Source organism: Somniosus microcephalus, chromosome 10 (genome assembly GCF_052327205.1).
Source record: "Somniosus microcephalus isolate GS21.2 chromosome 10, FLI_Smic_1.0, whole genome shotgun sequence".
NCBI lineage: Eukaryota > Metazoa > Chordata > Chondrichthyes > Squaliformes > Somniosidae > Somniosus > Somniosus microcephalus.
Window position 1 is genome coordinate 5,772,910 of NC_140996.1, and position 10,765 is coordinate 5,783,674.

Sequence of the window (10,765 nt, forward strand, 5' to 3'; positions counted from 1 at the left end):
TCCTTCTAGGTGGAAGAGGTCGCGGGTTTGGGAGGCGCTGCTGAAGAAGCCTTGGCGAGTTGCTGCAGTGCATCTTGTAGATGGTACACACTGCAGCCACGGAACGCCGGTAGTGGAGGGAGTGAATGTTTGAATCTCCATTCCAAGAACTTGTCGAACAAAGCTCTGCTCTAGCGCTATGCATTTTACCGTTATGCCACTGGTAAACCCTGCACTCACTCAGTTACTGTCTTGCGCTGTAACTCTGAGTGCAGTGCGCGTGTCTTTCTACAGGTGACTCTCGTTTAGTGGCAGTGCGATGATTTGAATTTCATATTTGGTCTTTCTGGTTCTGTGCAGTGGGCTGCCAGCTAACATCCAGCTAGATGTAGATGGTGACAGGGAGACCGAGCACATCTATTCACTTTACAACACCTACAGGAGCAAGTTAGAGAAGATGCAAGGTGAAGTATATAAAGACTCTTATAGTAAAGTTATGGCCTCTGGTAACATTAATGCAAGAGGTGGCGGAAATGGCGGAGGATTTCTGTTGAATGTGGAGGCTGGTGGGGTGGAAGGTGAGGACAAGGGGAACACCCTAACGTGGTTCTGGGAGGGAGAGGATTTTTATTTCTCATTCTGGGGCTGTTGGTGTCGCTATCCCTAGTCATCCTAACTAAGTGACCAGTTAGGAGTCAACCACGTGGGTGCGGGACTGGAGTCACCTGTAGGCCCAGACTAGGTGAGGACATTAGTGAACCAGATGGGTTTTTACGGCAATCCAACAGCTTCACGGTCACTTTTACCAGCTTTTTATTTCCAGATTTTTCAACTGTTTTAAAATTCTAAAGCTGACCTGGTGGGATTTGAAGTCACTGGATTAGTCCAGTAACATAACCGCTGTGCTGCCGAACCCATGAGCTGCATACTGTAGAAATACAGAAAGAGACCTTGCATTGAACTAGCTCCTAATCACGTGCTCAGGACATCCCGAAGTGCTTCACAACCAATGAGTGATTAAAAACATAAAATTAATTATTGATTCACAACCAGTGAACTCTTTAAATATAAGGGATTGTTAAACTTGTATGGAACCTTGGTCAGACCACACTTGGAGCGCTGTGCACAGTTCTGGTCTCCATATTATAAAAAGGATATCGAGGCACTGGAAAAGGTGCTAAAAAGATTTCCAAGGATGATACCAGAACTGAGAGGTTATAACTATCAGGAAAGACTGAACAGGCGGGGGCTCTTTTCTCTGGAAAAGAGAAGGCTGGGGGGGTGACCTGATAGAGGTCTTTAAAATTATGAAAGGTTTCGATAGGGTAGACACAGAGAAGATGTTTCCACTTGTGGGGGAGACCAGAACTAGGGGCCATAAATATAAGATAGTCAGTAATAAATCCAATCGGGAATTCAGGAGAAACTTCTTTACCCAGAGAGAGGTGAGAATGGGGAATTCGCTACCACAGGGAGTGGTTGAGGTGAATAGCAGAGATACATTTAAGGGGAAACTAGGTAAACACATGAGGGAGAAAGGAATAGAAGGATATGTTGATAGGGTGAGACGAAGAGGGGTGGGAGGAGGCTGGTGTGGAGCAGAAACACCGGCACGGACCAGGTGGGCCGAATGGCCTGTTCCTGTGCTGTAAATTAGATGTAATGTAACTCTGTGTAAAGGGATGATTTCCTGGCGTTGCACTACAGCTGGGGAGCGATCCACTTTGTCAGCTTTGAAAAAACATTTTCTCTCTGACTTTTTTCTCGAACACTCGAGGTTGGGATCTTGTTCCAGCCGCACTCTGGTACTCAGCACAGACTCCGCACGTGTGAACCTGCACAGTGAGCACAGACTCCGGGTGTGAACCTACAGTGAGCACAGACTCCGCGCGTGTGAACCTGCACAGTGAGCACAGACTCCAGGTGTGAACCTGCACAGTGAGCACAGACTCCGGGTGTGAACCCACAGTGAGCACAGACTCCGGGTGTGAACCCACAGTGAGCACAGACTCTGGGTGTGAACCCACAGTGAGCACAGACTCCGGGTGTGAACCCACAGTGAGCACAGACTCCGGGTGTGAACCCACAGTGAGCACAGACTCCGGGTGTGAACCTGCACAGTGAGCACAGACTCCGGGTGTGAACCCACAGTGAGCACAGACTCCGGGTGTGAACCTGCACAGTGAGCACAAACTCCGGGTGTGAACCCACGGTGAGCACAGACTCCGGGTGTGAACCCACAGTGAGCACAGACTCTGGGTGTGAACCCACAGTGAGCACAGACTCCGGGTGTGAACCTGCACAGTGAGCACAGACTCCGGGTGTGAACCTGCACAGTGAGCACAGACTCCGGGTGTGAACCCACAGTGAGCACAGACTCCGGGTGTGAACCCACAGTGAGCACAGACTCCGGGTGTGAACCCACAGTGAGCACAGAATCCGGGTGTGAACCTGCACAGTGAGCACAGACTCCGGGTGTGAACCCACAGTGAGCACAGACTCCGGGTGTGAACCCACAGTGAGCACAGACTCCGGGTGTGAACCTGCACAGTGAGCACAGACTCCGAGTGTGAACCCACAGTGAGCACAGACTCCGGGTGTGAACCCACAGCGAGCACAGACTCCGGGTGTGAACCCACAGTGAGCACAGACTCCGGGTGTGAACCTGCACAGTGAGCACAGACTCCGGGTGTGAACCCACAGTGAGCACAGACTCCGGGTGTGAACCCACAGTGAGCACAGATGCTGGGTGTGAACCTACAGTGAGCACAGACTCCGGGTGTGAACCTGCACAGTGAGCACAGACTCCGGGTGTGAACCTGCACAGTGAGCACAGACTCTGGGTGTGAACCTACAGTGAGCACAGACTTCGGGTGTGAACCTACAGTGAGCACAGACTCCGGGTGTGAACCTACAGTGAGCACAGACTCCGCGCGTGTGAACCCACAGTGAGCACAGACTCCAGGTGTGAACCTGCACAGTGAGCACAGACTCCGGGTGTGAACCTACAGTGAGCACAGAGTCCGGGTGTGAACCTGCACAGTGAGTACAGACTCCGGGTGTGAACCTGCACAGTGAGCACAGACTCCGGGTGTGAACCCACAGTGAGCACAGACTCCGGGTGTGAACCCACAGTGAGCACAGACTCCATGCGTGTGAACCTGCACAGTGAGCACAGACTCCAGGTGTGAACCCACAGTGAGCACAGACTCCAGGTGTGAACCTGCACAGTGAGCACAGACTCCGGGTGTGAACCCACAGTGAGCACAGACTCCGGGTGTGAACCTACAGTGAGCACAGACTCCGGGTGTGAACCTACAGTGAGCACAGACTCCGGGTGTGAACCTGCACAGTGAGCACGAGCAAGCTGTTGGACTGTGGGCAGCTACATCCCTTTCTTGCCTGACGTCCATGTACACTAACTTACGAGCAGGGAGCCCAGGCTGATCTTCTTGTCCCTCCCCAGCCCAAGGACGCTGCACCCAACAGCCATGCCCCAATTGTTGCTCCGATTCTTATCGGCAAACTCGGCCCAGACCAGGAATCACACTTAAGATTTAGTGGTCCATATAACTTAGTACTGGAGTAGGAGCTGCCTTAACTACTAGGTTGTCGGTTAACTTTTTCTCTTTTAAGTTTAGCCATTAGCCCTGTGCTCCTCCAATTCTGGCCTTTTGCGCATCCCCGATCTCCATCGCTCCACCATTGGCGGCCGTGCCTTCAGCTCCCTGGGCCCCAAGCTCTGGAATTCCCTCCCTAAACCTCTCCATGTCTCTTGTCTTCCTCCTTTAAGACGCTCCTTAAAACCTCCCACTTTGACCAAGCTTTTGGTCACCTGCCCTAATATCTCCTAATGAGGCTCGGTGTCAAATTTTGTCTGATAATCGCCCCTGTGAAGCACCTTGGGACGTTTTACTATGTTAAAGGGGCTCTATAAATGCAAGTTGTTGTTGTGTACAGTTCTATTTCTCAAAATAATCACCTCCATTTCACTCTTGTTACCAGAGGCATGTGGCAGCAAGTCTGTGTATGATGGCCCAGAGCAGGAGGAATATTCAACCTTCATCATCGATGACCCTCAGGAGACGTATAAAGTACTAAAACAGATCATAGCTGCTGTCGAAACCTTGGCGATGGAGCATGCTCAGTATAAGAGGAATAAGTTCAAGAGGACGAAGTATGGCAGCCAGTAAGTGTCACATTTTGTGCAACATTTTCCCTCCTGCAGTAATCCATCACCATAAAAATGTGTCAAATTGGATATGTTTACAAAGAATTGCACTCTTGCTGATGGGGCGAGATGAAGAGGGGTGGGAGGAGGCTCGTGTGGAGCAGAAACACCAGCACGGACCAGGTGGCCCGAATGGCCTGTTTCTGTGCTGGAGATTCGATGTAATATTCCTGCCCTTCACATTGCCACCACTGGATTAACCCATTAATCACATGGGGACATCAGCAGAGACATGGGTAGTCCCTTTAATTTTTGGAGACAGGAGGTTGAGTGAGCAAGACTCGCTTCTATCCCCTTCCCAAACAGGCACACTTCCACCGCAGTTGGTGGCCTGGGGGATTGGGAGGGGGAAGAACAGGAAGAATCAGAGAATCACACAGCACAGAAGGAGGCCATTCGGCCCATCGTGCCTGTGCCGGCTCTTTGAAAGAGCTCTCCAATTAGTCCCACCCCCCTGCTCTTGCCCCATAACCCTGTCATTTTTTCCCCTTCAAGTATTTATCCAATTCCCTTTTGAAAGTTACTATTGAATCTGCTTCCACCGCCCTTTCAGGCAGCGCATTCCAGATCACAACAACTCGCTGCGTAAAGAAAATGTTTCCTCGTCTCCCCCCTGGTTCTTTTGCCAATTACCTTCAATCTGTGTCCTCTGGTTACCGACCCTCCTGCCACTGGAAACAGCTTCTCCTTATTTACTCCATCAAAACCCTTCATGATTTTGAACACCTCTATCAAATCTCCTCTTAACCTTCTCTGCTCTAAGGAGAACAACCCCAGCTTCTCCAGTCTCTCCGCATAACTGAAGTCCCTCATCCCTTTTATCTTCCTGGTAACTTTCCTCTGAACCCTCTCCAAGGCCTTGACATCCTTCCTAAAGTGTTTAACGGGTCAATCCAGTGGTGGCAACGTGAAGGGCAGGAATATTACATCGAATCTCCAGCACAGAAACAGGTGCCCAGAATTGGTGACAATACTCCAGCTGTGGTCTAACCCAGTGAGTTGTAAAGGGTTTAGCATGACTTCCTAGTTTTTGTGTTCAATGCCCCTATTTACAAAGCCAAGTATCCCAGATGCTTTCTTCACCGCCTTATCAACTTGCCCTGCCACTTTGCAGGATTTGGGACTATGTACCCCCACTATTTCAAATGTGTAACAAACTACTTTGAAGATGATTTAATTCTGTATTTTGATTTTTTTTTAGGGAGCATCCAATTGGTGATAAGTCTCTTCAGTGTTATATAACCCAAAACTCAGGATGTTCGACCAATTCCGTGTGACAGACTGCCTTAAGACAGACCTGGGAAAGCCGAGAGTATTACTTTATACCTGAAGGTGCTGGATGTTTAGTGGTCACAAACTGAAAATGAAGTTTAAAACGCAGAAGATAATTCATATATGTACAGATTTACAGCATTCAACTTACACAGTTTCCGTATGATTTTAACGATGTTTTCACAAACAGTTACAGTATGCACTTTTAGTCATCTGATTGTAACAGATGACTAACTATTTGCCTTTGAGGCAGTTATTTTATACTTGCTTTGAGCAGTGATCAGTTCAATGATCATTGAAAGTGAACCAGTCTGCAAGCAACTCCAGTGTAAAGTTTTAAAAATGGTTGGGTCCAAGCCCAAGTTGAGTATTGTTGTAACGAAGCAACAGAATCTCACAAGCTGCAAACGTGCCAGGATAAACTCCGGGAGCGTCACTAGTCGGGAGCACAGGACGGAGAGTGGGGCTCTATTCCTGATCTGTGTCCCATCCCCGGAGGGTCCGTGCCTCAGCAAAGCCTCGTGAATTTACCCTTTCACGTTAATATCCGTAGTTTTCACCCCACTCCCCCCTCCCTGCAGGGCTATAGAAAAGACACCCAAGGCACAGCAGACTTTTCCGTATCGTACCGAAAACTACTCCCCTTCCGTGCTGGGTTGACGATTCTGCTTCTAGAATGAGCCCAGTATCGCCACCGTGTCTGGTCCATCAAGCTCGCTGGCACTGTTCTCGTTTACAGCCGGCGCCGCTCGGTCCAGCGCCATTGGGCAGACTCCGAGGTGAGGGTGTGGTGAGGGCACTGCGAGTCCCATCGCAATAATTGTTGAGTTGCGACATACAGGCAGAAACTCTCCTCCAACTTTTGTGCCACTTCCTGTTGTATTGTGCGTACAGCCTTAAAAAGCCCCCTGATTTAATGGGATTGTGTACACAGGGCCAACCATGTGCACAGTACTGGCACTGGGTGTCCATTGGTGACACCAAGTGTCCATTGGTCGAGTGTCCATTGGTGACACTGAGTGTCCATTGGTCGAGTGTCCATTGGTGACACTGGGTGTCCATTGGTTGAGTGTCCATTGGTGACACCAAGTGTCCATTGGTCGAGTGTCCATTGGTGACACTGAGTGTCCATTGGTCGAGTGTCCATTGGTGACACCAAGTGTCCATTGGTCGAGTGTCCATTGGTGACACTGAGTGTCCATTGGTCGAGTGTCCATTGGTGGCACTGAGTGTCCATTGGTCGAGTGTCCATTGGTGACACTGGGTGTCCATTGGTCGAGTGTCCATTGGTGGCACTGAGTGTCCATTGGTCGAGTGTCCATTGGTGGCACTGAGTGTCCATTGGTCGAGTGTCCATTGGTGGCACTGAGTGTCCATTGGTCGAGTGTCCATTGGTGACACCAAGTGTCCATTGGTCGAGTGTCCATTGGTGGCACTGAGTGTCCATTGGTCGAGTGTCCATTGGTGACACCAAGTGTCCATTGGTCGAGTGTCCATTGGTGGCACTGAGTGTCCATTGGTCGAGTGTCTATTGGTGACACCAAGTGTCTATTGGTGGCACCGGGTGTCCATTGGTGACACAAAGTGTCCATTGGTCGAGTGTCCATTGGTGGCACTGAGTGTCCATTGGTCGAGTGTCCATTGGTGACACTGGGTGTCCATTGGTCGAGTGTCCATTGGTGACACTGGTGGGCAGCCCACCTGACACAGTACAATGACAGAAGCCGTGCGTGTAATCTTGAACTGATGCATCCCGTGTCAGGGCTCTGAATGGAGTCACACTGCGAAACGTAACGTCATTTATACACTGTGAAACAGGCGATTCGTTAGTGCCATTACTAATGATGGTTATAGAGATACGGCCCAGGCACTCTGCTGTGGAATATTTACTGCTGACCCATGCTTCCAGCTTCAGTTTTAACAGAAAGAGGACCTAAATCTTCATTTGCAATCACACGTTTTTATCTAAAGGGACAATAAATAGAACCACAATTGTAGGTAGCTAGAATTCCTTTGCACTGCAGGGAGTTGTACATTAGTCTGTATCCGTTTTTAAAAGAAGCATTGTCTTAGCAATAGAATTGATGTATCATGTTGTTGAATAAAATTGTACATTGAACCGTTAAAAGGGAAACGGACTGAAGTTAATTCCATGGTGAGTCTCCATACACCTGCCTGCTGAGTGGATTCTCATGCAATGCTTGTAACTTAACGATGTACAGAGAATACTAATGGGACACCTTGTATTTTTAACTGCCAAATTAAACCACAAGTTTTTAACAGCTGTGTGTTCTTGTTTTTAACACGACTGGGTGAAATGTTCACAAAGTTTGAAGGGGTAAATGGGAGTGTAAAAAGGCAGGTGCAGTAATGAGGGCAAATCACGGAGTGAAAACCACACTTCCAGAATGGGAATTTGACACGAATGCGAATTCATCGGTAAGTAGTTCCGAATATCTTGTGTCCTCCCCCTCCCCCCCATCCCCCATAAACAGAACTTTAAATTTGTGCAACTATAGACAATTTGCGATTAAAGAAAGAAAGATTTCTCCAGCGCCTTTCACAACCTCGGGACGTCCCAAAGTGCTTTACAGCCAATGAAGTACTTAGCAGTGTGGTCACTGTTGTAATGTGGCCAATTTGTACACAGCAAGCTCCCACAAACAGCAGTGAGATAAATGGCCAGATAATCTGTTTTAAATGATGTTGATTGAGGGATAAGTATTGGCCAGGACACCGGGGATAACTCGATAGCAAAATACTGCAGATGACTGTATTCGCTGCTCACGATGCGGTCTCCTCTACATTGGGGAGACCAAACGCAGATTGGGTGACTGCTTTGCGGAACACCTCCGTTCAGTCCGTAAGGGTGACCCCGAGCTTCCGGTCGCCTGTCACTTTAATTCACCGCTCCATTCCCACTCGGACCTCACCGTCCTTGGCCTCTTGTATTGTTCCACGGAAGCTCAACGTAAACTCGAGGAACAGCAAATCATCTTCCGATTAGGCACTTTGCAGCCTTCTGGACTCAATATCGAGTTCAACAATTTCAGATCATAACCTCGGCCCCTATTACTTTTTTACTTTTAATTTTTCCACCCTTTGTTTTGGGTCCTCCTTTCCACCGCCCCCCACCCCCCTCCTTTCCTTTTGTTTCTCTCTCTCACCTGGCCGCTGTCCTTATCCTGCCAGTACACTTCACACCTAATCTCAGCTGCCTTTTGTCTCCGCGGGCCCATTACCATCTCATCTGGCTTCTAATACCTTTTATTGTCTCCTTTTCTTCTTTTGTTCTCTCCCAGCCCTGCCTTCGATCTTTTTATTTTCTTTCCAGTTTTGAAGAAGGGTTTCAACCCGAAACGTCAACTCAAATTTCTCTCCACGGATGTTTTCCAGCATTCTCTGTTGTTACCGGGGATAACTCCCCTGCTCTTCTTCGAGATAGTGCCATGGGATCTTTTACATCCACCCGAGAGAGCAGACGGGGCCTCGGTTCAACATCTCATTTGAAAAACGGTACCTCCAACAGTGCAGCGCTTCCTCAGTACTGTCCCTCCGACAGTGCGGCGCTCCCTCAGTACTGCCCCTCCGACAGTGCAGCGCTCCCTCACTACTGACCCTCCAACAGTGCAGCACTCCCTCAATACTGCCCCTTCGACAGTGCAGCGCTCCCTCAGTACTGCCCCTCTGACAGTGCAGCACTCCCTCACTACTGACCCTCCAACAGTGCAGCACTCCCTCAATACTGCCCCTTCGACAGTGCAGCGCTCCCTCAGTACTGCCCCTCCGACAGTGCAGCACTTCCTCAGTACTGCCCCTCCGACAGTGCAGCGCTCCCTCAGTACTGCCCCTCCGACAGTGCAGCACTCCCTCACTACTGACCCTCCAACAGTGCAGCACTCCCTCAATACTGCCCCTTCGACAGTGCAGCGCTCCCTCAGTACTGCCCCTCCGACAGTGCAGCGCTCCCTCAGTACTGCCCCTCCGACAGTGCAGCGCTCCCTCAGTACTGACCCTCCGACAGTGCAGCGCTCCCTCAGTCATGACCCTCCGACAGTGCAGCGCTCCCTCAGTACTGCCCCTCTGACAGTGCAGCGCTCCCTCAGTACTGCCCCTCCGACAGTGCAGCGCTCCCTCAGTACTGCTCATCCAACAGTGCAGCGCTCCCTCAGTACTGCCCCTCTGACAGTGCAGCGCTTCCTCAGTACTGTCCCTCTGACAGTACAGCACACCCTCAGTACTGTCCTTCCGACAGTGCGGCGCTCCCTCAGTACTGCCCCTCCAACAGTGCAGCGCTCCCTCAGTACTGCTCTTCCAACAGTGCAGCGCTCCCTCAGTACTACCCCTCCGACAGTGCAGCATTCCCTCAGTACTACCCCTCCGACAGTGCGGCACTCCCTCAGTACTGCCCCTCTGACAGTGCGGCACTCCCTCAGTACTGCCCCTCCGACAGTGCGGTGCTCCCTCAGTACTGCCCCTCCGACAGTGCGGCGCTCCCTCAGTACTGCCCCTCCGACAGTGCGGCGCTCCCTCAGTACTGCCCCTCCGACAGTGCGGCGCTCCCTCAGTACTTCCCCTCCGACAGTGCAGCGCTCCCTCAGTACTGCCCCTCCAACAGTGCGGTGCTCCCTCAGTACTGCCCCTCCGACAGTGCGGCGCTCCCTCAGTACTGCCCCTCCGACAGTGCGGCGCTCCCTCAGTACTGCCCCTCCGACAGTGCGGCGCTCCCTCAGTACTTCCCCTCCGACAGTGCGGCGCTCCCTCAGTACTTCCCCTCCGACAGTGCAGCGCTCCCTCAGTACTACCCCTCCGACAGTGCGGCATTCCCTCAGTACTGCCCCCTCCGACAGTGCGGCATTCCCTCAGTACTGCCCCTCCGACAGTGCGGCGCTCCCTCAGTACTGCCCCTCCGACAGTGCGGCGCTCCCTCAGTACTGCCCCTCCGACAGTGCGGCGCTCCCTCAGTACTTCCCCTCCGACAGTGCGGCGCTCCCTCAGTACTATCCCTCTGACAGTGCGGCGCTCCCTCAGTACTACCCCTCCGACAGTGCGGCGCTCCCTCAGTACTGCCCCTCCGACAGTGCGGCGCTCCCTCAGTACTACCCCTCCGACAGTGCAGCGCTCCCTCAGTACTGCCCCTCCGACAGTGCGGCGCTCCCTCAGTACTGCCCCTCCGACAGTGCGGCGCTCCCTCAGTACTACCCCTCCGACAGTGCGGCGCTCCCTCAGTACTATCCCTCTGACAGTGCGGCGCTCCCTCAGTACTGCACTGGGAGTGTCGGC

General features: G+C 51.4%; 1 protein-coding gene across 1 annotated transcript in view; it reads left to right on the plus strand.

Moving 5' to 3' along the window:
* rasa3 (RAS p21 protein activator 3) overlaps positions 1-7,764 on the plus strand; it is a 135,152-nt gene extending 127,388 nt beyond the window's left edge. Inside the window, exons 21-23 of the mRNA XM_085998364.1 lie at positions 340-443; positions 3,985-4,168; positions 5,412-7,764. Coding sequence (XP_085854490.1) covers positions 340-443; positions 3,985-4,168; positions 5,412-5,487 — 364 coding nt within the window. The 3' untranslated portion in view covers positions 5,488-7,764. The remainder of the gene's footprint in view (positions 1-339; positions 444-3,984; positions 4,169-5,411) is intronic.
* Positions 7,765-10,765: the final 3,001 nt, after the last annotated feature.